The sequence below is a fragment of the Chrysochloris asiatica genome, unplaced genomic scaffold, assembly GCF_000296735.1.
Source record: "Chrysochloris asiatica unplaced genomic scaffold, ChrAsi1.0 scaffold00312, whole genome shotgun sequence".
In the NCBI taxonomy this organism is placed as follows: domain Eukaryota; kingdom Metazoa; phylum Chordata; class Mammalia; order Afrosoricida; family Chrysochloridae; genus Chrysochloris; species Chrysochloris asiatica.
Window position 1 is genome coordinate 1,655,444 of NW_006408830.1, and position 27,514 is coordinate 1,682,957.

General features: G+C 47.5%; 1 protein-coding gene across 8 annotated transcripts; it reads left to right on the plus strand.

Annotated features, from left to right (window-relative positions):
* The first annotated feature begins 647 nt into the window (after positions 1-647).
* On the plus strand, positions 648-25,596 carry ILF3 (interleukin enhancer binding factor 3, 90kDa). Of its 8 annotated transcripts, none has more exons than XM_006875104.1 (19): positions 648-689; positions 10,625-10,854; positions 10,956-11,133; positions 13,522-13,669; positions 15,109-15,200; positions 15,580-15,675; positions 16,205-16,316; positions 16,755-16,852; positions 17,432-17,543; positions 17,636-17,746; positions 18,101-18,300; positions 18,643-18,807; positions 19,162-19,287; positions 19,399-19,575; positions 19,675-19,828; positions 19,946-19,999; positions 23,454-23,819; positions 24,294-24,419; positions 24,922-25,596. In XM_006875104.1, exons 1-19 carry the CDS (start codon positions 648-650, stop codon positions 25,056-25,058), a joined length of 2,724 nt encoding a protein of 907 aa, XP_006875166.1. In that variant the 3' UTR covers positions 25,059-25,596. The 8 variants fall into 8 exon arrangements, with proteins under 8 accessions (XP_006875166.1, XP_006875168.1, XP_006875169.1 ...); XM_006875106.1 differs by having other exon boundaries at positions 24,294-24,410; positions 24,922-25,058; XM_006875105.1 differs by lacking the exon at positions 648-689 and adding an exon at positions 10,133-10,170.
* The last annotated feature ends 1,918 nt before the right edge of the window (positions 25,597-27,514 follow it).

Sequence of the window (27,514 nt, forward strand, 5' to 3'; positions counted from 1 at the left end):
CAGCACTTCACAACAACAAATGGTGCCCTTTTGACCTCTAATGGTTGACTCTTCTGTGGTATGGTATGTGTTCCTCTCTAGTGGTGGTATCCCCTATATACCTATTAATTGATTGACTGAAAATTGAGCCACTTGACAGCACTTCACAACAACAACACGCTATGGGAGAACTATGTTGTTGTGAAGTGCTGTCGAGTCAGTTCCGACCCATAGCGACTCTGTATAGGGTTTCCGAGAAGCAGCTGGTGAGCTTGAACCGCCAACCTCGTAGTTTAAACGGCTTTGCAGTCTGGTGCGTTAACCCACAGTGCCACACTACGGCTCTCACGGGAGAACTATATGACTCTGAAAACCCCCAGAATAGGCCAGCCAGCATGTATGGGGTGTAATCCGTGTCTTCCCTGGAAGATAGATGGACCTGTTCCTTCATTCTCTGATTTAGCCAGGCGTGCTAGCCTGAGTATCTTTCTATATCAACAAGTTCCGTAAGCCTGTAGCATACATAATTAGTGAGAGGTCTGACACATGTTTGTGCTTTAAACTTCTGAAAATGCATGGTGTGGGTGGGCTGGTTTCAGGAACTAAAAAAAAAGCAAGAGACTTGATTCCCTGTGTGTTAGAACATCCCAAACTACACATAGGTCATGATGAAAATCTTTATACTTCACTTTTCCACTCAGAGAGGCCAGGCTATGTCGGGTTGTGAGGATTGCATGTAGGTAGGTGCTGTGGCCGCCTTGCCAGCATACTCCTCACTAAAAATGTTGTTGGAAAGGAGGTTTCTTCTTACCCAGAAGACCCCTGTATCAGCTGATGCAGTGGCTTTCTTTAAATTCAAAACCAGGAAATGCTGACTTGGAATAGGCTGGCTTGGATGATAAATCTGGGACTCAGATAGAGGCAAATGAGGCCATTTTCATTGTCCTGGGAAGGAGACTTAACTTCATGTTTTCAAAATTTTAGTTTAGATGTTTGATACTCTTAACTTTGTCCACCATTGCCCTGGCCTAGTCTAAGAAAGTGGCCTGTACACTAACATAGTGTGGTTAGTGAGAGCTAGTTTGAACCCTGAGGGCCCCTTCTTGGGCTCCCTATGGAAATCTACCTGTGGGGTATTTGTGTGAAAACAGCTATGTTTGGGGCATGTGTGTCTATGGGGACTTCTTGACACCATGAATATCCTCTTCCCCATCAGCAGAAGCGTGTGCTTCTCATCCAAACTTCTCTTTTCTAGGTGGCATTTTTAACAGATGTGTAGTAGTGTCTACTAGGGCTGTGTTCTGTCCCTCCTGTAACATTCTTCAGTCAAGAGTTGACATGTAGACAGCTCCAGTGGTGGTAAATTCTGTTTTCTAAAAATAAGTGTTATGTGGACTCATGGATTTCTAGAAATTAATATGCTAAGTCAGTTATAGCTGTATTTTTTTTTTTGCAATATTTTATTAAAAAGAATTTTTAAGCATACAGAAAAGGTGATTGTTGTTGCTGTTAGGTGCCATCGAGTTGGTACCGACTCCTAGCGACCCTACGCACAACAGAACAAAACACTGCCTGGTCCTGGTGCCTCACAGTTGTTGCTATACTTGAGCCCATTGGTGCTGCCACTTTGTCAATCCATCTTGCTGGGGAGTCTAACTCTTTCTCTGACCCTCCACCCTGCCAGATATGATTTTCCTCTCCAGTGACTGGTCTCTCCTGACAATATGTCCAAAGTATGAGAGACCAAGTTTGGTCATCCTGGCTTCCCAGGGGTGGGCACTCTGGCTATACTTCATACAACTTAGATATGTTTGTCTTTTGGCCCATGGTACTTTCAATATTCTCCCAACACTATAACTCAAATGCATCAATTCTTCTATGATCTTCCTTATTCACTGTCCAACTTTTGCATGCATATGAGGTTATCAAAAATACCATGGCTCAGGTTAGGTCACCTTAGTGTCCTCAAAGTGACATCTTCTCTCTTCAACACTTTAAAAAAGGTGTGTTGTGCAAGCAGCTTTGCCTAATGCAAAAAGTCATCTGATATTTTTATGTTGTGAATTATGTGATAGTTTACATGGGAGAACTTTAGTTCTACATTCATCCTACCATGTATCGCTTCATTGCCATAGTTACAATCCCCTCCATGCATCATCAACCAAAGAGTACCCTGCTAGCCTGCCCCCTGGTCGTCAGCACACAGCCCCTCTTCTCTCTGTGTCTAAAGTCCTCAGCAGCTCCATCTCTCCATGCCATCGTCTCTGCCTCCATCTCAGGCATCACTGCTTCTCTGGGTAGGGTCCCGCTCTCTGCTCTTCTCCATTGATGGTCCCAGGGACCTCTGCTCCTAGACTGAAAACTTAATCACTCCCCTCCTTACTACAAAACGCTTGCCTTTACATTTCCAACCTTCACAGTCAGCCCTGATAACAGTTATTCACTGTTGTATCACAAGAGACCTATCCGCATCTCCTTTCATCAGCCCCGCCTAGATAGATTGGATACTACTTGGTGGAGATTCTGCCTTCCTCCACACCCTCTGGATCTAGGTTCCCTCTTGAAAGTATGTAAGCCAGTCACACTTCTTGCCTTTGTAGCCACCATTTTGGGTAGCCAATGTCCAAGTTGCCCATCCCTGTCTACTCCTCTGTGTGTGGAGGGAGGGGGTGGGAATGACCCTGGGGTAAAGATTTGTTCTTAATTTTGAACTACCTACTGCATAGGTGTAGGTCAAGTTCATCCAATTGTATCAGATTACTCTTTTTTTTCCTCTTCTTCTAATTGAGCTCTGATCATCAAGTACATTTGATTTCTTGACTGCTGTTTTCATAAGTGTTGATGGTTGAACCAAAAAAAGAGAAGTCTTTGACAACTTCAATCTTTTCTCCATTGGTAAGAATGTTGTTTATTGGTCCAGTGGTGAGGATTTTTGTTTTCTTTACATACAATCCATACAGAAGGCTGTGCTCTTTGATGTTCATCAGTAAATATTTTAAATGCTTTTCATTTCAGCAAGCAAGGTTGTATCATCTGCATATTGCAGGTTGTTAATGAGTCTTCCGCCAATCCTGATGCCACATTTTTCTTCCTATAACTCAGCTTCTCGGATTATTTGCTCAGCATACAGGTTGAATAACTATAGTGAAAGAATACAACCCTGTCACACACCTTTCCTCATTTTAAAACCTTTTGGTGTTCCTTTTTTCTGTTCGAACAACTGCCTCTTGTTCTATGTACAGGTTTCTCATGAACATAATTAAGTGTTTCAGAATACTCATATTTCACAATGTTGTCCATAGCTTTTCATGATCTACAGAAAATCGAAAGCCATTGCATAGTCAGTAAAGCACATCCTTCTGGTATTCTCTGCTTTCAACCAAGATCTGACATCCTCTTCTGAATCCAGCTTGAACCTCTGTCAGTTGTATGGTTGCAGATGTTTCTGTATTACCTCTAATGAAACTTCTTGTGCATGGGATATCAGTGATACATTGTCAGATGATTTCTGCATTCTGTTGGGTCACCTCTCTTTGGAATGGGCACAAATACAGATCTCTTCCAGTCAGTTGGCCAGGTAGTTGTCTTCCAGATTTCTTGGCATAAATGAGAGTGCGTCCAGTGCCACCTCACTTTCTTGAAAGATTTCAGTTTGTATTCCATCAATTCCTGGTGCCTTGTTCTGATGCTTCTTTCTGCATCATTTAATGTTTTGCCCAGAGAATCCTTCATGAAGTACTGCAAGGCGAGGCTTGAATATTTTTTCTTCAGTTTATGCAGCTTGAGAAATGCTGAGTGTGCTCTTCCCTTTTGGTTTTCTAACTCCAGGTCTTTCCACATTTTGTTACAATACTTGACTTTGTCTTCTCACGTTGCCTTTTGAAATTTTCTGTTCAGGTCTTTTACCTCCTCATTTCTTCCATTTGCTTTAGCATCTGTATGCTGTAGAGCAAGTTTAAGAATCTCCTGATTCTGACATCGTTTTGGTCTTTTCCTTCTTTATTGTCTTCTTACTGACCTTTTGCATGTTCTTGATGTCATCCCACAACTCTTCTGGTCTTCAGTCTTCAGTGTATAATGTATCAAATCTGTTCTTCAGATGATCTCTAAATTCAGGTGGGATGTATTCAAGGTCATATTTTGGCTCTCATGGACTTGTTTTCATTTTCTCAGTTCTGTCTGAATTTGCATATGAGCAGTTGATGGTGTGTTCCACAATCTACTCCTGGTCTTGTTTTGTTGATGATATGGAGCTTTTCAACCATCTTTTTCCACGGATGTAGTCAATTTGATTTCTGTGTGTTCCATCTGGTGAGGTCCATGTGTACAGATAGTGGTCTTTTATGCTGCTAAATAGGTATTTGAAATGAAATCATTGGTCTTGGCAGAATACTATCTGCAGAAGGTGGTAGTATATGGTAAACACCTGTATACATACCTTAGATTCTACCATTGACATTTACCCATGTTTTTGTTTCATACATCTGCCCATCCATCTATTTGTTCGGTTCATCCATCAGTCTACTTTCTCTTTTTTTAAAAAAAAAAAAATACATTTTTTAGAGTTGTTTTCAGTTTATAGAAAAACTGTGCCAGAAGCTGAGAGAGTTCCCATATACCTCCTTGCCCTTTGCACACTTCTGTTAACATCCTGTATTACTGTAGTACGCTTGTTGCGCTTGGTGCATTATTATTAACTAAGATACAAAGTTGATTTAAACAAGTTACTGTGAACCTCCAGAACAGTTTGCACTGATGGAATGCTCCCTCTGCTCTACTTATACTTACTGTTACTCCCTCTGGGAACCATTGATCCTTTTACTACTTATAATTCTGTCCTTTCCAGAACAGCTTCGTTGAAATCATACAGGTTGTATGTAGCCTTTTCACACTGTTTTTATAATTCATTTCAAAGTAACAGAAAGTTGCAGTCTCCCCTCTAAATAATTATTGTTAATTGCCGTCCATTGGATTCTAATTCTTATTAACTATGTGTGTAAAGTCGAAACATAGGATTTTCAGTGGCTAATCTTTTAGAAAGCAGAGCTCCAGGCTTGTGTTCTGAGGTGTCTCTAGGTAGACTTGAACTGCCAACCTTTTTAGCTAAGTAGCCTATTTGAACCAAGGGTTCCTAAATACTAACTGTTGTTAAGTGCTGTTGAGTCAGTTTCAACTCATAGCCACCCTGTTGTGTAGGGTTTCCAAAGAGCGCCTCATGTGGGTTTGAACTGCTTACCTTGTGGTTAGTAGTTCAGTGCTTATCCTACCACGCCATACCAGGACTTCAAATTTTAACTACAGTTCAATATCACAATATTACAGGTCTTGTTTTCTTTTGAAGTAATGCACAGAGCTTGAGAATGAGTTTTGATCACACAGATCAAACCACTATCAGTATGTAAGCCATGACCACCCCCCAGAAAGCTTCCTCAGGCCCTGACAAGGTGATCCCTACTACCAACCTCTGTTGTTAAGTGCTGTCGAGTCAGTGCTGACCCATAGCGATCCTGTATAGGGTTTCCAAGGAGTGACTGGGTTAACTTGAACCTCTGACCTTGTGGTTCAGACAGACTTTGCAATCAAGAGCATTCGCGTACAGTGCCACACCAAGACTCTGAAACCAATTGTTAATTTTGTTTTTGTTTTTCCTGTATCAGTGGTTGGTTTTGCCTATTGTAGAGTTCATAGGTGGAAATCACAATTATTTTAGATACTTTGTCCCAAAGTTAGAGTTACCATTCCAAAGCTAGCCAGTGAAAATGCTCACAAGGCTGCCTCCTGTATCTATTTGTGAGCACTTGCTTTCTGGCTCTGCAGTAAAACCCTTGCTCACCAGGTAGATTTCCTGTTTAGGTGTCTGTCAATCAACCATTTCTCTAAGGAGCTGTTTTTAGTAGGTTTTAGACAATATCATTCCTTGTTGTGGTTATGTGCCGTGGAGTCGGTTCTGATTCATAGTGACCCTATACAGGGTTTCTGAGGCTGTAGATCTTTATGGGAGCAGAAAGCCTCATGTTTCTCCCGCGGAACAGCTGGTAGTTTCAAACTGCTGACCTTGCGGTTCGCAGCCCAATTTGTAATCACTATGCTTCCAGAGCTCCTTAATATCACTCCTACAACCCTTACTAGACAAGTCAGAGAGCCCTGGAACCTTGGGTTAGCCTTAGTCTTAGTTCCCTAGTACTGCTGTAAAGCATTACTACAAGTGGGTGGTTTTAAAGAGCAGGCTTTAATTTTTCATAGTTTGGGCAGTTTCAGATCTAGATCAGTGTTGATTAGGGATCTCTTGATTTGTAGATTATCCTATCCCTGGAGCATAGTGGTTACAAATCAGTCTGCTAACCTCAAGCGTGGCAGTTTGAAGCTACCAGCTGTCCTGCGGGAGAAAGATGACTAACTCGGTAAAGATTTGCAGCCTTGGAAACCCTGTGCAGGGTCCCTATGAGTCTGAACTAACTCCAGGGTACTACTTAACAACAACACATGGTGTCTTATCTGGCCATGTGTGGGTGGGGTGGCTTGTCTGTTTTTGTCTATTTTCAATCATTTGATAGTTCAAAAGTGATTAGTTTAGGACCCAGCCTGTACTTGTTTTAGTAGGATCGTATCCACAGGTACAAGGAGCAGGAGTTTAATGTGTATTTTAGGGGGCACAGTTTAATCCATATGATGTTTTTAGTGGAGGGTTTTGTGATGAAGGGGCTAAGTGTGAAGAAACCTGGGCCTGGCTTACTCTGTGTGGGACTCGGGAGGGAAGCAAGGTTTTTTCTCCTTTAGGTGCACTAGCTGCCTTGTTCATCACTCTCTTCAATATCTAGCCCTGTGCCTGGCACAGAATTGTTACATGCCAAACACTTGTTAAATAAACAAATATGAATTTTAAATCCTTATCTGATTGATTGTATTATACCTTAGGTAAGGCAGAGACTGGTCTGGTGGCAGGATTTGGAATTGTAGCTATAGCTGACTCTTCACCATATAAACAGCTGATTTGGACTCAGAGCACTCTATATGGGGTTTCTGAGACTACGGATGTTGACATGAACAAGTAGTCTCTTCTTTCTATAGTCTCATCTTTCTGTAGCGGAGCAGTTGATGGGTTTAAGCAGCCTAACACCTAACCTACGACAATGAGAAAAAGGCCACGGTTTCTGGTAGTTCTGGTCCATGTCAGTTTAGAATTGGGCGTCCTGGCACACCGTTATGGATGTTTTTCAAAGATGTACCAGTGAATCCACGTGCATTCATTCATTACCCAGCCATCAACATTTTGAAATCTTTCATCATTTTACCTTTTACATTCTTCTCCCTCCCCACCCCTGAGTATTTTAGAACAATTGCCAGGCGTGCTCTTTTCAGCCAGAAATACTTAGGTGTAGGTATCTAAAAGTTAGAGATGTCCTTTTAAAACACAACCACTCCCCTCAGAGCAACTTCCCTGCCCGCCCACCCCCCACCCCCCGCTTCCAAGACTAAGACTCATTGGGAATAAATGATCTAGCTCTAATTGATGACTGCATTGATTACCAATAAGGGGAAATGAGGGAAAAACAGCAATGAAGCTGCCAGCTAAGCCCTTCAACTTCAATAGACACCTGTGAACCGTGGTGGAGACCTGGTCGGCCAGCAGTGTGGCAAGACCTGGGGACTCTTGGGCCCAGAGTCAGTGACATAGCCACAGAGGACTAGAGTGGAGAGTGAAGCATCCAGCTGATAAGAAGAGAGGACATATACATAAGATCATCCACACTTTCAGATAATACCCACTCGACCTGACTTCAATGACTGGATGATCAGAGCTCAACTAGAAGAAGAAAGAAAAGGAAAAAAAGAGTAATCTGATACAGTTTGATGAACTTGACTTACACCTATGGATGCAGTAGCTCAAAAGAGGGAAGAAATCTTTACAGTGAGGATCATTCCCACCCCCTCCACACACAGAGTAGACAGGGATGGGCAACTTGGACATTGGCTACCCAAAATGGGGTGGGGGCTACAAAGGCCAGAAGTGACTGGCTTACAAGCTTTCAAGAGGGAACCTAGATCCTAGAATCTCCACTGAATAGTATCCAATCTGTCTAGTCGGGGCTCATGAAAGGAGGTGCGGATAGGTCTCTTGGGATAACAATAGGGTTGGAAATGGAAAGGTAGATGTTTTATAGCAAGGAGGGGAGTGATTAACTTTTCAGTCTAGGAGCGGAGGTCCCTGGGACCATTGGGAGAAGAGCAATGAGCCGGACCCTACCCAGAGAAACTGTGATGGCTGAGATGGAGGCAGAGACAATGACGTGGAGAGCTGGAGCAGTTGGGATCTTCAGACACAGAGAGGGAGAAGGGCTGTATGCTGACGACCGGGGGAGAGAGGGGGCGGGCAGGCTTGTAGTGTATACCCTTTGGTTGGTTGATGAAGCACGGAGGGGATTGTAACCCATGGCAATGAAACGATATGCAGTAGGATGAGTGTAAACCTAATGTTCTCCCATGTAAACTATCACATAATTCACAATAAAACATTTTTAAAAATGAGGGGAAACAACAAACAAACACAAGCACAATATCATTCAAACAAACACTCCTAACTACCTGGATGGATAATGCCCCATACCAGATGCACTCTGGTTTATCTCATGGTAATTTAGTGTCAGCCAGGCTATGTAGATCCTGGTGAAGTGTACTGACGATCTTTGAGAGTCTGGTATTTCTGCCTCTTTCCTTTTTAAGGCTGACCCATTTAACTTTGACAGTTCTCAGGTAATGTAAAGGAGCTTTGGTAGCGTGGTGGTTACGAGTCAGGCTAATAACCTCAAGGTCAGAAGTTCAAAACTACCCGCTGTTCTGCAGGAGAAAGATGAGCCTTTCTGCTCCCGTAAAGATTTACAGCCTCAGAAAACCTATACAGGGTTGCTATAAGTCAGAACCAACTCCACAGCCCACCACCACCTGTAATAATATAAAGGGACTCCTTCCACATTATCAAAGGAAGTTCCAAGGCAACTTGTCCAAGGCTACCCGGCTAGTCGCTGGCTAAGCCAGGAGGGCTTCAGACCCAGACTGCTTGGAAAAGTCAGTACGTGAGCCTGGGTTTTCCGCCTCCATTCCCTTCCCCTACCTCCTTTGCCTCCAGGAAGCCTTTGATCTCAGCATATCCTGTGTGTGGCTCTACAGAGGATGTCACCCCCAGTCCATCCTTAGGCTTTAAAGTTCAGTTTTGGAACCTTTAAATTTGTAACTAGAATTGGCAAGTAGTCCTGAAACTTTGTGGGAGATACTGGTTTTGATCAATTAGGTCTGAGCTATGCCTGTTGCACTGGCTCCTACAGTTTAGGTGGCAGGCACTAGCTTTTATGTGGAGCACTTGGATTCATCTGTTGCATAGTCTGCAGCTGATTTCTTCCCCTGATTATTTACTCATTTGGAAGATCTCTGTATAGGCCAGACTGTTGGCACAGAGCGGGAGTTGAGTAGGCTGTAGTCAGCATGTTATTTAGGCCACTGTTATAATTACATCTACCATGGACTTGAAGACTTGTGTTGGGCATGTAGTTGTTGCAGCCTCTCCATACTTGGACCCAAAGGTTTGTGCCTGGTTGACTTGTGGGGAGTTAACGCATCATAAAGTTCGTGCTCTTCTCATTTTACAGAGCCTTTTTGAGAGAGCCGTTTCCCATCTTTCTCCCATTTCATCTTTACTTCCAAGGGTCAGAGTGCCTGCTCTCACTGGCCTGTCTCCAGACTCCAAGATTTTGATGAGTATTTCTAGTATCATTTTTTGAGACTTGTTAATGTTTTTATTTTTGTGTTTCATTATATAAAGAAATGATGAGAGACAAGAAAGAAAGTAAAAGAGTGTGGCCTGAAGTCTGAGCTGGCTTCCAGAAACTCTCTTTGTATTTGAAGGGAACTTGATCTTTGGTAGTTCCGTGCCTTCCTTGGTTTAGCACTGGCTCCTGGTCAGTACAGCTGTATCCTGCTGTGTTGATGGGACACTTTGAGGTAGCACCACTGGTGTCATACCTACTGTTGGCTATCTGGCTGTTACAATGAATCGGTCTATAAAATATTTGACACTAAAAAGATTTTCTGATCTTATAGATAGTTGAAGTATTGATAACACCAAGGAAATCTGTCACAGTTTGCAAAGATAAGCAAAAATTTGGTTTCCAGACACTGCACAAAAAAGAAGTAAACATGGTAAGAAAAATGGTATTTATTTATATATGCACAAAGATTGCTTGTAGTTTTCCTCCAAGATGTTTAATTCTATTATTGAATATTTTTCATTAGACTTATTGTCTGTCCATCCCCCCCAGAGCTCATGGGGTGGGGGTGGGGAGAGGAAGATCCATGAGGGAAGCTGATCAAGTCCTCAGAATCAGCCTTCCTGTGCCCCACACTCCAGGGGCATCCACGGACCACTCCATTAGACGTTGCTAGTTGTAAAATACATACCAGAAAAGTTCATTCTTCTTGCTGCCCAGATAACACGCTGTTAAGTTTCGTTGCCAGCTCCTGGGCTCTCTAGCCACGTTTGTATAGTCTTATGTTTACATGTAGGTATGGCATTATTCTGAGTTGTGCAGGTTATAAGACAAGCAGTGGGCCTTGGACTCTTTTCGCTACTTTTCACTGAGTTTTCCCCTTTCAGCGTCCGGTGCGGATTTTTGTGAATGATGATCGCCATGTGATGGCAAAGCATTCTTCCGTGTATCCAACCCAAGAGGAGCTGGAAGCCGTCCAGAACATGGTCTCCCACACTGAGCGGGCTCTTAAGGCTGTGTCGGACTGGATAGATGAGCAGGAGAAAGGGAGCAGTGAGAATACAGAGTCCGAGAACATGGATGTAACCCCAGAGGAGGAGACCAAAGAAGGGGCTGGGTAAGCCTGAGGGATTGTGTGTCACCTTTCTAAGACATCCCTACCTCTCCTAGGGCCTCTTCAGATTGGACTGAACTATGCTGTGTGCCTTTGTCCCTTAGGGAGCAGAAGACAGAGCACATGACCAGAACCCTGAGGGGTGTGATGCGTGTTGGCCTTGTGGCAAAGGGCCTCCTGCTTAAGGGGGACTTGGATCTGGAGCTAGTGCTGCTGTGTAAGGAGAAGCCCACCACTGCCCTCCTGGATAAGGTGGCTGACAACCTGGCCATCCAGCTCGCTGTGAGTGTGACCACTTCTACTGGGCTTCAGCTGAGAGACATGTGCTTGTCAGAGACGGAGGCCACAAGCCTTGCCCTGTACCTGCTGTGCTTACATCTTCCTGTTCATTAGCAAACAGGGGTTCTGTAGAGCCACTGTGGTTCTGTGGTGGGCAGCTGCTTCCAGTGTCTCCCATCCATCAGGCTGCACGGTCCTAGTGCTGCCTAAGAATGAGTTCATTGGGCGTGAATTCGCATCCAGGCTCCAGATGATGATACAATGAGTAACTCTTCCCCCCTAATCCAAGCCTAAATATAAAACTATTTTTTAAAAATACGCATACAGAAGTAAACCCAGTGATTTCATTATCTTATCTCAAAAGCATTGCATTTTAATAAATGATGTGCTCTTGATTGTGTTCTGATTCACTGTAATCCTGTGTGTGTCCCAGTAGAACTGTGCTCCACAGGGTTTCTCAGTAGCTGAGTTTTCAGAGGTACATTGCCAAGCCTTTCTTCCAAGGTGCCTCTGAGTGGACTTGAACCTACTATTTATTGGCCATTCACTACACTAGGCCCTAGGTCAAATAGGCTCTTAACATGTATTACTCATCCTTAGACACCACTGTGAGATAGGAATTTTAACCACTTGTGTATTACGGGTGATGTGACTGAGTTGCAGGGAAACTGAGTAACTGAACCCAGGGTCTCCTGTTGGCCAGTTTTGAGGCTTTGGACCCTCCCTAATACAGATTCACCCAAGATTTTGCTGTGGGATAGGTGAAAGCAAAACTTGTAAAGATGAGCCATACATTTAATTCTTTAAAGAGCAAATCACTGGTCATTTTCATTATTTGTATATATCATAATGCTTTCCATCACAAGTGTTGTGGTAGATAATTTTTAAAAGCTTTCTAAGGTAAAGGATGGACTCTTCCTGGTGTGGCGCTATAGGATAAGCACTGGACTGTGAACCACAAAGTCAGCAGTTCAAAACCCTCTAGCTGCTCCATGGTCACTATGAGTCGGAAGCGACTCAACAGCACTTAACAACAATTTAAAGTGAAGGAGTCCTGGTGACACGAGTTGGTAAAGTGCTCAACTGATAAAAAGGTTGGTAGTTCAAACCCACAAACTGCTGTGTGGGAGAAAGATGTGACAATTGACTTTAATAAGCTTTACAGCCTTGAAAACCCTATGCGGAAGTTCTTGTTTGTCCTGGAGCAACACTCAATAAGTCAGAATTAATTTGCTGGCAGTGAGATGTTGGATATTTAAGGTGAAGCCTAAAGTTTTGTGGTTTTTTTAGTGATAATTTTTAAATTAATTCTATCCTTGACTATAAAAAGTATATTAACGAAAGAAAATGAAGTTGGCTGAATGTTCTTAAAGGACAGACAACTTTCAACTTAGAGAACCAGTTCCTAACTATAGCAATATTTGGCCAAGTCTGGAAATGTTTCTTAATTGTCATCTTGTGGGTAGCGAGCAGTCAGAGGTATTGTTAGCATTCTATGATGCACAGATAACCTCTTCCAGAAAGAAGTAGAATCTCAGTAGTGCTGAGGACAGGAGACACTCATTTAGATGTTTAGAAATGTGCATGGTCTCCTCCCCTCCCCTGATGTGATATTTACTTGGTTTTCCTTAGAAAAATATGAAAATGCTTGAATTTTCCTCAAGTCATATCAACTGATAGGAAAATTGGGGCGGGAGTGGGGGAATCAGACTGTTGTGAATCTCCTAAATAATGCATTTGGAGCAAATAATTATTTAAGTTGTGATGCAAATGTATGTAGTTAATCATTTTCCAGTTACTTTTTGCACATATAATTCAGTGATGTTGATTGCATTTGTCATGTTGTGCAACCATTACCACAGTCCTTTTCTAAACCATTTCACTGCCGTGAGCAAATACGTTCTTTTAGAGCTAACCTCTGATTTTACCGCTACTTTCATTCTCCACTCTGGCTGCTCTTCCCAGGCTGGAAATGCCATTGGCCCAACGCTTAGCTGTTGTGGGTAGTGTGCTTCCCACACAGTCCTGTGCGGTGTAGGTTCTGTCAGCAAGCCAATTTCATAAATTAGAAATTTGAAGCTCTATGAGAAGGAAGTGATTTGTCCAAAGTTAGACAACTCTAACATGTCTTAGGATTAAAGCACAAATCTCTCAGAAGCCATGGCAATTTAAATCATGTGTGTTTGTGTTATTAACCTCTTCTCTGGAGTACCCCAAAATGGCACAATTCCTGTCCAGCAAAGGGAGGTTCTGACAGCCTAGATGGGTGCATGTCTGTCCTGACACACCCCCCAAGAGGTAGCTAATCTGCTGTAGGAACTGGCGACTCTAAATTAAATTGTTGCTTGCGCTGAAGACAAAGTGTTTTTGAAAGTTGCATTTCCTTTTTAGGCTGTTACAGAAGACAAGTATGAAATACTCCAATCTGTCGATGATGCTGCGATTGTGATAAAAAACACAAAAGAGCCTCCATTGTCCCTGACCATCCACCTGACATCCCCTGTTGTCAGAGAAGAAATGGAGAAAGTGTTAGCCGGAGGTAGGGAGCCTAAGACAGGCTGGCAGGGCTCTGGAAACGTGGTGTGACCTTGCTATTCAAATGTGCTATTCACTTTAAGCCTGCCTTGGTAAAAGGTGCTTGGTGTGGATTTGAGCACCTGTACTCTGAGATGCCATCTCCCATTTGGTGTGAGTACTTGGGAGCTTGGCAGCATGGCTACTCTAAAAGCGAGTAGCACTTTTTATAGAGGATTGCACCACGTCTTTTGTTTATCTGAATCCTCAAATGTTCTCATAAAAGTGTTACTCTTGGCTTTCTGTTGAGCTCCTTTGGCCTTGGAAATATGTGTCCCTGATGTCTTTATGGTTTATAAAATAGTGAAGATAACCAGATGGTTCTCCTGCATGGTCTTCGCCACAATGGAGTAGCTCAAATAGCATGTGTTGCTGCAGAACCGAGGGTTTCCTCGTCTGTCCTCTTCACTGGCCTTTTTTAAAAATCAGCAATAGGAATTGAAATACAAAGAACTATCACTGTTTATGGATAACATTTTAAACACTTGGGCAAATGTTCAAACCAAATCTTTGTCCTAAGAGACTGATAGGCTTTCACCATCTGAAATCCACTAGGGCCCTGTGGTGCTTCACATCTGTTTGGATGGCTTCTCTAAGACATTGTCCACTGTCCGATAACAGTAACGGGTTTCACCCAAATAAATCCCAGATCAAAAGATGGCAGAAAAGGCAAATGCGCTGGTTCTGTGGCAGCACAGGCTGACCAGTTCCATACTACTGGTCTGTTGGTGGCCTGTGGCTCTGGCACTTGGTCGCGATTACCAAAGCCCTTCTAGCTTATCATCGTAGGGACTCTGGACCTTTGACCAACAGGACTGTCTCTGTCAAGGGCTGGGGGCTAGGGCAATGGAGCGTGTGGGCAGAGGTGCCCCCTGTGCTATTGTAGGTACATTAGTGTATGGCTGGTAGTCAGCAAAAAGGGAGTTTCTTTTCACTCTCCCCTTCCCATCGATACTTTTTTCTTTCTTTTTTTCTGTTGACATTTTTAGCCCAATTAATTTCTTTGGAAATTGTGGGGAGGTAGCAAGTTCATATAGTCCATCAGAAGATAGGATCACCTATTTGTCCCCTCCCCCTTCCCCCCGGGAATGAATCCTTTTAGAGATACTTCCCAGGTTTTTTTTTTCTTTTTTGTATTGTTTTTATTTGGTTTGGTTTTTGATCCCGCCCCCCCCTTTTTTTTTTTTTTTTCTTCTTCTTGTTTTTGGAGGGGGTCTCCAATTTTTCACATTTCCTCTCAAGGGAGACTCAGGCGCACTGTAGCTTCTCCTTCCCTCATTAAGGGTGGAGACAAACTTTTTAGGAACCTCAGCTGCCCTTTAGGAGACTGCCACATCCCCTTCCCACCTGACAGAAACCCCTTGGTCAAACTGTACCTTGTCTTCTTATTCCATCCATGAATAGAAACGCTATCAGTCAACGATCCCCCGGACGTTCTGGACAGGCAGAAATGCCTTGCTGCCTTGGCGTCCCTCCGCCACGCCAAGTGGTTCCAGGTTTGCATTTTGTTCTTCTATTTGTCTTTCGGTAGAGAATTCCCAAGTTTTAACTCGGCTAACGTTCACCATAAAGGTGTCTTAACACTGAAGATAGCCATGCCAAAATTAGTGCCTGCAGTGGCACGGCTGCTAAAGGAGCATACGCACACCATTGTGACATTCCCACAGGAGGTGTGTGGTTGTGCAGGCTGCTGCTGCTGCTCTGTGTTAAAGAGTACTGGCAGTGTGGTGGCTCCTCACCACGCATTTAGTGCTTGTGAACATTCACCATTTATTTACCCTTGACAAAGTAGCACCGCGAGACTTTTGTTTTTCATATTTGCTTTGTCTTTAGGGAAGTACCTATGTGTGATGAGCCTGTGCTTTATTCCTCTAGGCCAGAGCCAATGGACTGAAGTCCTGTGTCATTGTCATCCGGGTTCTGAGAGACCTGTGCACCCGCGTGCCCACCTGGGGCCCCCTCAGAGGATGGGTAAGGGTCATCCTCTATCCCAGGGATACTTTCTTTGAATTGGACAGGAGGCAACCCTCTAGAGTGTGGTGACTGTCCCCATCTGAGCTGTGTGTTGAGCAGTTGTTATATGGCACAGCCAGGGCAGGGCCGGGCCCCTCCATAGGCATGCACAGCTCAGTCTTTGGAGGGCTGGCTAGGCAGCTCCGCTCAGTACCTTAGGGTCCGCTCTGTAAAGATGAGGCCTGGTGCTTTGGAAACGGGTTGGCAAAATACTACATACAGGTCATCCCACGAGCCCGCTCTGGCCACTTGGATTTTATATTTACATTCCTCTACTAAGAGTGGTTCTTTATTTCTAAATGAATACATTTGAAGTACTAGTACTTACATACTCTATTCCATTTTGCTTCTGGCACACAGACACAGAACCCAAAACATACATTGTCTGGCCCTGTAAGGAGACGTAGCTGACCCCACTGAGTGAAAGCTCCCTGGTCTTACTTGCCTCTCGTGCTCAGTGTGGCTAACTATCTCTCTTTCCTTTCAGCCTCTTGAGCTGCTCTGTGAGAAATCCATTGGCACAGCCAACAGACCCATGGGTGCTGGCGAGGCCCTACGGAGAGTGCTGGAGTGCCTGGCCTCGGGAATCGTGATGCCAGGTTGGAGCCTTCTGCTTTGCCAGTTGCAGGGAAAGGACAGGATTGAGTCCCTGAGGCCAGTTCTTTGCTGGTCCCCTGACTGGGTTAGGGCAGCAGCAGCAGCAGCTCCGTGTCCACCCCTTAGGGCCGAAGCATGTGACTACCCTCTTGCACCATCATATCCAGCCCTGTGCCGGGTCCGCAGCTGTGATTATTTAGAGGGCGGATCCGGGGGCAGTGGTGACCCACTCCCACGTGAATTTCTTGCTCTGAGACACATGTGGATTATTTCTCTCAAGGGCTGGATGCCGAGTGGGTCACCTAGCTCGGCGTGTTTTCCAGAGCTGGGTGTGGATGGGGTGCGGGGGGGTAATGCACCTGACTCCCTCAGCCCGCACAAGTCTTCAGAGATGCTAACAGGATAATCCTCTGCATATCTTCCTTGTTTCCTGCCTTCAGATGGTTCTGGCATTTATGACCCTTGTGAAAAAGAAGCCACTGATGCTATTGGGCATCTAGACAGACAGCAACGGGAAGATATCACACAGAGTGCGCAGGTATAGTCATCGCCATTGCAAACGTGAGCCCTTACCCAGTCTGTAATCACTGGCTTCCAGTTCCATTACTGGGTATTCTCAGGGTAGCCACTGGATGTATAGGGTATAGGCTCAGATTGGGGACTGAAGGCAAAGGGATCATGTCTGATACAGGGCGCCCCAATCTGGGCTGCTTCTTTCCCCGGGCGCCATGCGTGGTGTTCATTTGCCCTCTCAGTCTGCTCGAGTGCTATTTTCTGACACCGAGCTCAGCAAGGCGATGTGTTTGCTATGGGGACTGCTCCAGGGGTCCTTCCCCCTGCAGGCTCACCACGTGGCTCCGTGTGGCAACCAGTCCCCAGGTTGGGGTCTCCTGTATTCCTCTCAAGGGGGGTGGTCACAGGCTGGCCTTCCACCACAGCAAGGTTGGGCCCTAGCAGTCAGGCTCTCCCTGGCTGTTGGGGGACCCCTTGCTGTTGTAGGGGAGACCACTATTAGCAGCCCCTCAGTTCTATCCCTTGTCAGAAGACATTAGTGAGTACACAGCAGTTGGCATTGAGCACAGGGCAGCTGAGTCAGTCTCCTCTTTCCCTTCTCCAGCATGCACTGCGACTTGCTGCTTTTGGCCAGCTCCATAAAGTTCTGGGTATGGACCCTCTGCCTTCTAAGATGCCCAAGAAACCCAAGAATGAAAACCCCATCGACTACATCGGTACGTATACTGTCCCTTCCAGGATACAGGCCATCCCAGGAGAGCAGAAGATGTGGATTTCTTAGCCACTGTGTCCTAATCTATTCTTTCAGTTCAAATCCCCCCCAGCACCACCTACGCCATCACGCCCATGAAACGCCCGATGGAGGAAGATGGTGAGGAGAAGTCTCCCAGCAAGAAGAAGAAGAAGATCCAGAAAAAAGGTATGACAGTGTTCTCTTCTCCTCCTCTTCCATCGGGCTCCACGCCCTGGGGCTCCACCATAATTTGGGGAGACTGCTCTCCTTTTACTTTGTAGTCTCTTCAGACATGCTGTTTAAGACCTTTTAATATGAAATGAAAGGGGGGGGTTCAGCACACAAGTGGGGGGTTGGACCTCAGCTAGTCACCACAAGGGAGGCCTGGCTACAGGAAGCACAGGCAAGGGCAAGTCCACTGTGTCATGACAAATGGCAGTCGAGCGCATCCTGGCAGCCCCTGGATTAGTGACATGTTTTCTCTGCGGCAGAGAGTTGTGAAGTGTTGATTCCACAAGAATCTTGGTTGTGTCTTTGTAGAGGAGAAGGCAGAGCCTCCCCAAGCGATGAATGCTCTAATGAGGTTGAACCAGCTGAAACCTGGGCTGCAGTACAAACTGGTGTCCCAGACTGGGCCAGTCCATGCCCCCATCTTCACAATGTCTGTTGAGGTTGACGGGAATTCGTTTGAGGCCTCAGGGCCATCCAAAAAGACTGCCAAGCTGCATGTGGCCGTTAAGGTAAGTGTGGCCCAGTGTCTTGGTGCAGAGTACAGGGGCTGCTCTTCCTGGCTGCAGACCCATCCCATGACTTCAGGATTCTCCCACCCTGTTGTTTTGGATCCCCCAGTGTTCAGAAAGGGCATGCAAACACTGCAGTGCTTAGAGGCTAAGCGCTGGCCGGATCACATGGGGATGGAGGCCTTGGTTACAGAGCTGAAAAGCATCTCTGTAATGTGTTTATTAGGAGCTCGCTCCACTGTCAGAGCTACTGGATCCAGATCCTAGGGAGGAGGGCTGTGGGTGGACCTGGTGGGAGACAGCCTTCCCTCATGGGGCCCTGTGGCTTCCCCTCCTCTGCAGGTATTGCAGGACATGGGCTTGCCAACAGGCGCTGAAGGCAGGGACTCAAGCAAGGGGGAGGACTCTGCTGAGGAGACAGAGACGAAGCCAGTGGTGGCTCCTCCCCCCGTGGTGGAAGCCGTCTCCACCAGCAGCGCTGCCTTCCCCTCAGATTCCACTGCTGAGGTGAGCACGGTGTGGGTGCTGGCAGTGATGATAGCGTAGGACTTGGAAGACAGCCCCGGGTCTGTGAGCCAAGGCAGTAGTAACTGGTCCTCCTCAGTTTCCACAAAGAGAGTAGGCCTTCCCATGTGGAGCCAGTCTCTTGAGCCCCCTGGGGAGGGAGGGTCATGTTCAAATCCTGTCATTTCCCAGAGAAATAGGAGTGTCTGGTGAGAGGACCACAGGGTGAAGAGCACTAGGGTCTTAGCCTTAGGCCAGGAGAGTGGGCTGCCACTCTGCCATCTGATCTGGTGGGTGGAAAATCTGTGGCTAAGTTTGTTGGTTTTCCTTTTTGTTTTCCCTGAGAACGTAAAACAGCAGGGACCCATCCTAACCAAGCATGGCAAGAACCCGGTCATGGAACTGAACGAAAAGAGGCGCGGCCTCAAGTATGAGCTCATATCAGAGACGGGAGGCAGCCATGACAAGCGCTTCGTCATGGAGGTGAGTGACTCGGCCCTGCACAGGTGCCTGAAAATAGTTTTTTGGTGTCAGTACCCTGTCCCTGTATAAGGGACAATGTGTGACCCTCTGACATTTCATCTGTACCTTCAGGTGGAGGTGGATGGGCAGAAGTTTCAAGGTGCTGGCTCAAACAAAAAGGTGGCAAAGGCCTATGCTGCTCTCGCTGCGCTAGAAAAGCTTTTCCCTGATGCCCCTCTTGCCCTTGATGCAAACAAGAAGAAGAGAGCCCCAGTCCCCGTCAGGGGAGGCCCTAAATTTGCTGCTAAGGTATGGAATTTCACTTCCTGTTTCTGGCCTTGGTGGGAATAGCCACTCCCCTCCCATTTTGAGAACATGGTTAATGTAATTTGTCCTTGTTCTGTCTAGCCACATAACCCTGGGTTTGGAATGGGAGGCCCCATACACAATGAAGTGCCCCCACCCCCAAACCTTCGAGGTCGGGGAAGAGGAGGGAACATCCGCGGACGAGGGCGAGGCAGAGGGTTCGGCGGTGCCAACCACGGAGGCTACATGAATGCTGGTAAGCTCTTATCCCTGCTTGCCAAACTTGCATGTGATGTTGGCTGGAGCATGCCTGGCCCCTGGGTCCAGCAGACCCGTTTTCTTGTCCCTGTAACCCTGTTCTGTTCTCTTGTAGGCGCTGGGTATGGGAGCTACGGGTACGGAGGCAACTTGGCAACAGCAGGCTACAGTAAGTGTGCGTTTCTCTGTCTTGAGCTGGGGCACAGCTGCAGCTTAGCTCCTGGGCCTTAAGTTAGAGCAGGTTTGCCCATCCTCAGCAGCCTCCCTGAGACTTATGAGGGCCACCTGCCTTTTTTTGGTGACTAGGTCAGACTATCCTCATGTCCCCTCCCCTACAAACGTGTACTAGGGTCTTAAGATGTTAACCACACACAAACTTGTGTGTGACTTTCAAGTGCCTTAATAGTCAAAATTTTAAATTTCTCTGCTTTAAGCCATGCGAAGCACCAGTCTTGTGGCTGTGCCTTCCTGACAGTGCACAGCTCTTGTCTTGAGAAGGAGCCTTCATTGGGGGGTTACAGAGGCAGAGAAATCTAAAACATGAATTTCAAATGTGGCGCTCTGTGCCCTTTTTCAAAAGAATTCTAATTTTTTTTCTCTGCTCTGTCTCCCCCTTTTGTAGGTGACTTTTTCACAGACTGCTACGGCTATCATGATTTTGGGTCTTCCTAGAGCATCTAAAAGTATTGCACACAAAATCAACTTTTTACTCCACTTTTCTCCAACTCCAAAACCCAAAGTGTCCGTGCTGTGTCCCTGTGCTTCACTGGGTTTCTCAACCGTGGCTTTTCACCGCAGCTTGTCTGAAACTCTTAGCCTGCAGAATTTAAGACAATGGCAGTTTTTATCGTGATTTGCCTTTGAACTTGGTCCTATCGAAGTTCATAATAAGTGGAAACACTTTTCAGAGAATGTATTTTTTTGTGTGCAGACTTGCACAGAATTCTAGAGCCAGCGTTGTTCCGCATCAAGGCAAAAGCCCACCTTTGCTTTTTATGGAAAGCATTACTTTATTTAAGAGACAGATACCGAAGCATTTTACTCTACCTTTGTCTTAATTTACAGCAGGTTTTGTATGAATTTTTAACCTTTTAACCTATTTCCCCAATCTGGTGGGATGCCTTTGACAGTAATGAAAACGGTCTCACCACAACTGAACCCCCGAGGGACCGGCTTTTCTTTTCTAAGCATGTCAAACGTTGGGAACACTTGGGGAGCTGTGAACTGTGCTCAGTTAAACCTCTCCCGCCTTTTGTAAATGCTCTGGTGGGTTCATGTTGGGGGATGCGCTATTTTGTGGCTGGTTGAGTTAGAGAGTGAACTTTGAACTCTCAAAGGTATCAAAACTGTGCTTCCATGATTGGTGCAAAAACAAAAAATGAAAACAGACAGGCTTTAAGGAGTAGAGAACGGGAAATTTTGCAAGTCCTAAACACAGCTCCAGTTGCATGGAATTCTGGATTTTTCTTTGTTTTAAATGAGGCTTCAAGATCACTGATTCCAACCAAAAGAACTCCACATGTGACTTGCTCCCTCAGTGAGGAGCTGGCTCAGTGGGGAAGGAAGGGATGGGACACTGTGCTGCTGGGTGAGCGCAGCCGAACCAGACTCCAGAGACCGCCTGAGCTCAGTGCTGCCCTCGACAGAGGTGTGGGCTAGAGTTATGGCTTCTCCTCCATGTCCAAAAGGCACCCCATGGAGGGACTTGGGCTCTGGGCTCTTTCCTGCCATCCCATTTCCTGGCAGAAGTCTTTGTGGGGATGCAGCAGATTTGGCCTCTCATCTGCAGTTTTTCCCACAACAAAGCCTGCCTCTGCATTGACTTGCAAGATTTTGCGTTTCTTCAGGCAAAAAACTGGTCAAAATGGTTACTGCATAATAATATGTTCCCAGAGGTTTGAAACATCAGTGAAACTTTAAAAAAAAAAAATACACACACAATTTTTTCTTGCATGATGGGTTTTTTTTATTTTGTTTTGTTTTGTTTTTTTAGAAAGTTATTGTTTAAGAATAATGTCTTTTGATACCAGGAACTAGTTATCCTGAATGACGTTGACAACTTTCCTTACCCTTTATTATTTCTTTTTAAATCAATACATGTTACAGTAACGAGCCCTTGATCCTTGGTGTCTTCATTCATGTGCTTCAAGTGGGGCGGTGGAGCCACCTGCTCAGCCGTGGGGCTTAGTTGGGGCTGCAGAGGTCAAGGGGACTCGGGGTGACTGTAGAGAGGACCTTACTGTCCTCCTGTCTTCTCACTGAGCTTTGCATTGTGGGACAAAGTCCTTTCCTTGTTTTGGCATGGGGGTGGGAGTGGAGGGGACTGCCTGAAGAAAATCAACTGAAGTCAGCCAACCAGTTCTGTTCAAATTCTCCTTGAAATGGGCCAAGACACACCAGTGTGGAGTGCACGTCGCCAGTTGGTGGAGCCCCTGAGGACTCCAAGGGCCTGGCACACTTGGTGCTGTGAACTGGGGAAGGAAGGACCGTGTGTGGGTACAGCAGGGGCAGACTGGGGCCAGCACACCCGCCATCCCTAGCCAACTGGGCAGAGTCAGTGCTAACTGGCGAAGGTAGCTGGCTGCTCAGCCCACTGCTCCAGGGAGCCCAGCAGCTCTGATGCACCTACTTCAGCCTGGGGGTACCCCCCACACGGCCCGTCCTCCCCTTCTCCAGCCTCTCCCACCCCTGCTGAGAGACTGCTGGCAAGGGGCCCCCTGGTAAGGCTTCCACTGAAGTGTGGCTTGAGCTGACTCCCTCCCTTCCCTCCATCAACCCGAGTCCCTGGTGGGGTTGGGGGCAGTATGTAAACAGACATGTCCTGGGGTTTCATACCTGCTGACCAGGGAGGGGAGCGCTCTTCACCGTGACATTCTCAGCTTCAGGGCCTGAGAATGTGGCGGCCTCGCTGCACGCTTGTCAGTCCCGCTGCTTGGCCCTGCCCTTGCCCATGCCCGGCAGCTGTGCTGGGAACAAGGAAAGGACCCTTGGGCTGCCGCTCTGGTGCATCCTGGACGCAGTGGTTCCAGCCTGACTCTGGGAGGTGGGGATCCTTCTATGCGCAGGTGCTATCTGGGAGACTCCACGGTCATTTGGCTGCGTCTCAACCTGTTCCTCAGGAAACAGGCCAGCCCAGTGGGTCTTCTGAGAAAGACTAGTGTTGGGAGCCTTGTCGTGGAACCTCTCCAGGGCTGTCAGCCCACCCTGTGGCTGCTGAGCCTTTTCCCAGCACAGTGGGGGGAGGTGGGGCAGCCTGCACGGGGCTTTGCTTTTCCTGCCACCCTTGGGGACATCTGGGTAGCAGTCAGCTGGTGGTGAATGTCATGCGGCACTCGGATTCCATCTCACTGTCATGTTGACATCCCCTGCAAGCACCGCTCCCGGCCCGCTACCCGCCTTGTCATCAGCTGCTGGGTGAGTGGAGCTGAAGGCTGGGCCCACCCAACAGCCGCCGCCACTCCTTTCTGCCTCTTCTCCTCACTAGCCACCTGAGGATGGAACAGGCGGGCCTCCCAATGCTGCCCGGCCCTGGGCCAACCTTCAGGGCCCTCCACTGTTGACTTTGCCGTCCTCCTCCCTGTGCCCTTCTTACACTCCCCTTCACCTACTGCCTTCCTGTTTAGGTCAGTTCTACAGCAACGGCGGGCATTCTGGGAATGCCGGTGGTGGCGGCGGCGGGGGCGGTGGTGGCTCCTCTGGCTACGGCTCCTACTACCAAGGTGACAACTACAACTCCCCGGTGCCCCCAAAACACGCAGGAAAGAAACAACCACACGGGGGCCAACAGAAGCCCTCCTACGGCTCCAGCTACCAATCCCACCAAGGCCAGCAACAGTCCTACAATCAGAGCCAGTACAGCAACTACGGCCCCCCCCAGGGGAAGCAGAAAGGCTACAGTCATGGACAAGGCAGCTACTCTTCCTACTCGAACTCCTACAGCTCCCCTGGGGGCGGGGGCAGCTCGGACTACAACTACGAGAGCAAATTCAGTGAGTTGACTGCCAGGGCCCCGTGGTGGCCGCACACAGCTTTGCAAGTGACAGTCGGCCTGCAGGGCCCAGCTCACCTTAGTCCTCCCCATGATGCTCTCTGAAGGCAGGCCTAGCTGAGCTTTCTGTCCTGATGTCCAGGAGACCCTGGGTGGAGACTAGGGCGGGCCAGATGACTATTTGGCTCTGGAGATAGTATTGAAGAACTTGATAGATTTTTCTCAGTGCACTAGAATGTTCTTCCCCACCTAATAGCACATCGCCACCCATTTCCCGCAGAAATGGGGCTGGGTTGGGGGGTGTGATGGGAAAAGGGGCTGCCAGAGGTGCAGATGGGAAGGTAGGGTAGAACTCTGGTGACAGCTAGATCCAGGACAGGGCAATCTACAAGACCCCAAATATTTTAAGTACCCAGCCCCACAGCTGTGGGTTCTGTCCAAGGCCCCATAACCACGCTGTCTTCTCTTACCCCAGACTACAGTGGTAGTGGAGGCCGAAGCGGTGGGAACAGCTATGGCTCAGGCGGATCATCCTACAACCCAGGGTCACATGGGGGCTACGGTGGAGGTTCTGGGGGCTCATCGTACCAAGGCAAACAAGGTGGGCCACACAGCAGCTTTGATGAGTGGTGGATGGGGTGATACTGACAGCTGACCCTTACCTTCTGAGTGAGGTGTGAATGGGGTGTGGGAGATGCTATTAGCTGGCTCCTTCAGGGACCTGAATCCAGACTTTGCTCAGGAAATTGCCCCACTCCAGTGTCGGCCCCTACTTGAAGTAATGCGCTGTGACAGCATTGGGTGCTTGATGAAGGTCTGAGCCCACAAAGGCCCCAGGATCTTCCTGAGTCCCTGTAACCACATTGTCTTTGTGTTTGGGGCCACAGGCCTGTGTGAATGGGCATATCCTCAGCCCTGCCTCCTCCCCAGACCAGGTCCCCGTGGTCCCACTCAGTGTGGGTTGAAGCTGACAGTACATGATGGGCACCTCCAGTCAGGATCACAGTAGCAGCTGTTGGCTGCAGCCTGAGCCCTGATTGCCCTGGCAGACCTGTCCCCTTGCCACTAACCCCCACCTCTCTCTCTCTTTCTCTCTCACTCAGGAGGCTACTCATCACAGTCTAACTACAATTCCCCTGGCTCAGGCCAGAACTACAGCGGCCCCTCTAGTTCCTACCAGTCATCACAAGGCGGCTACGGCAGAAACGCAGACCACAGCATGAACTACCAGTACAGATAAACCCACTCATTGGGGTGAAGATTTGTACCGCTGCCACTGACCCCCATTGGAAGATTCAGTTTGATGCATCACAGTTAACATGTCAACCAGGCCCTCTCGCCCTTCCCTTCCCCGGTTCCACGTTGCCGTGTTGTGAGGTGCAGCCGGTCACTCCCGTGACCCGTCCTGTGACCCATATTTAGCCGTGTTTGGGACTCCGTGTCTTCAATGGTTTGTTAGTTGCCATCACAACTTCGTCCGAGTAGCGTTTTTGAGTTCTTGCAGTTCGGAATCCCTCTGTCTATTTACAATTGGTGTTACTGCTAACTGCTTGTCCTGAAATAGTTACAGAAGGGATGCTACATCTGTTCATGCTTTTGTGAAGTGAGTTAAACGAGCTTTCTGTATTTTAATGCTTTAGTGTTTCCGTTTTATAAGTGAAGATTTTATTTTCAACACCAGTGGGAAAGAGTGGGTTGTTTTTCTTTTGTATGTCTGGATCATTCAGGCAGTACATCCGGTTTAAGCTGAATGTAGACAAATAAAGAAACAGAAAACTGTGCCCGTCGTAGGCCTGGGCGTCAGACCCACGGGCAGGGTCCTCAGCTTTGTCCTGCTCCAGGATGGGGCAGGCACCCCGACTTCGGGGCTTCTCTAAGAGGCACCCTCCCTCCCCTGTCAACTTACACATGGAAGGAATAGGTCTCCTGAACTTGGGGTCCCCACTGGCATTTGAGGTCTGCTGTGTGAGTACCCTTGTGCTTTCCATGGAGTCCCAGCTCTCATAGCTTGGCTCCCTCCAGGCGGGGCTGGGCGGGGCTGGCCTGGCCTGGCCTGGCCTGACTTAATGCATCGTACTCAAGCGTGCCAGGATCTGGGTGACACCAGCATGGCGCCATGTGTGCCGCCACTGCACCTGGGGATGTTCTCACCCCACTGCTGCTCAGGAGTGCCCAGCCCTATGCCTGCACTTTTGAACCTTAGATGGTTCATTTGTCCTGGGGGGCATTGTTTGGGGATATTTGTCACAGCTAGGAAGTGTTCCTGGCACACCATAAAAAACCTTTTGTGTCTAAATGTCAGCAGTGTGGCAGAGGGGAAACCCTAACCCAAAGCAGCCCTAACCAAGCCTGGGGCTGCTCTCTACAGTCCTAAGAACCATACAGCTGATCCAGAACGTCAAACGTGCCTTCAAAGGGGGGGAGAGGTGAAAGGAAGGGTTTCTGCAATAACCGAGTCAATGGAGGAGTTCCCCTTTCTACTGGAGCACACAAAGCCCCAGATGCCCATGGGCCCTGGAACAGCACAAGATGGCAGCCGAGTGCACCCGAGAGGTGACCCACACCATAGACATACCAGTCAGTCAGTACCAGAGAAGTGGGAAGGGCCACCCCGCTTAGATGGGAAATGTCCATGACCTATTTCCCAATGTCCAGAGGCTAGGACAAGAGGAGACCTTCAGGAGTAACTAGGCAGTGTGCATACAGTCCATTTCCCAAGCAGTGACCACAGTTAACATCATGCTTCTGAATGCAGCTCCCCCATGCCAGAGATTTGGGGAATGGAAAAAGCTGCTCTGTCAGTCTTTGCCTCAAGACTATTCCTCAGGGAATTAGGATGTGCAAGAGTCTTCCATACTGGGAAAGAGCAGGGCTCTCAGTGGTTCGAGTCCACAGGCCTGGCTCCAGTCTCTATACTGCCAAGAAGAGGTGGCTTAACCAGAGAGGAGGGTCAGGAAGTGGCTCCTAGCCTTTGATCTGGAGCTAGTGAGCAAAGGACTTTCCCAAGTTTGCTGTCACAAACTCCCACAGAGATGATAGATTGAAACAGCATCAATTGATCCGGGCGTCTGGAGGCCTAGACCAGCACTGGGGCTGGCTTCCATAGGTGCTGGAGGAGGTCCAGTCTCTACTGCGGTGCCTGCCATCAACCCTTGGTTGATCAACAGTACTGCTACTTGGCTTTGCCTGGTTTCATGTGACGGCCATTTCTCAGAACAAGTCATTGGACTTACGGCTCACCCTCATCCTGAGGTTCTTAATTCGATTTTCAAACACCCCATATGGCTGGGTAGTAGGGTTAAGGTGAGGCTGTATCTTCTGGGAAACATCATTCACCCCACCACAGGGTAGTTAGTAGGTGCTGATGGTTCCATGCCATCGAGTCAGCGCCGACTTGTTTCAACCCTGTGCAGGGTTTCTGAGGAGTGGCTCGTGTATTTGAACCATCAAGCAGTGCAGTGCTTTTCCACGCCAGTTCTCACAGCTGCTGCAGTTCTAACCTACTGGCAACAACATAAGGGGGCTAGCACTGTCAGCACAGCCCACATTTGGGTACTTACATTCTTCACTGGGGGACCTGGGAGCCAGCTCTCTCGCCCAAGAAACTGGGTTCAGAGAAGGCTTTGGCTGGGGTTCGCAGGCCTGATGCCTTCCAGGCCCTTCTGCTGAAAGCTGCTCAGAATGGGGTGCTTGGAT

Excerpts from the sequence above, each read along its gene's own strand:
- ILF3 (XM_006875104.1), top strand. The coding sequence starts at position 648 with ATGAAAATCTTTATACTTCACTTTTCCACTCAGAGAGGCCAG. Across the intron at positions 17,544-17,635 it reads AAACCCCATCGACTACATCG|TTCAAATCCCCCCCAGCACC; the intron begins GTACGTATACTG and ends CTATTCTTTCAG. Across the intron at positions 19,288-19,398 it reads ACAAGCGCTTCGTCATGGAG|GTGGAGGTGGATGGGCAGAA; the intron begins GTGAGTGACTCG and ends CTGTACCTTCAG.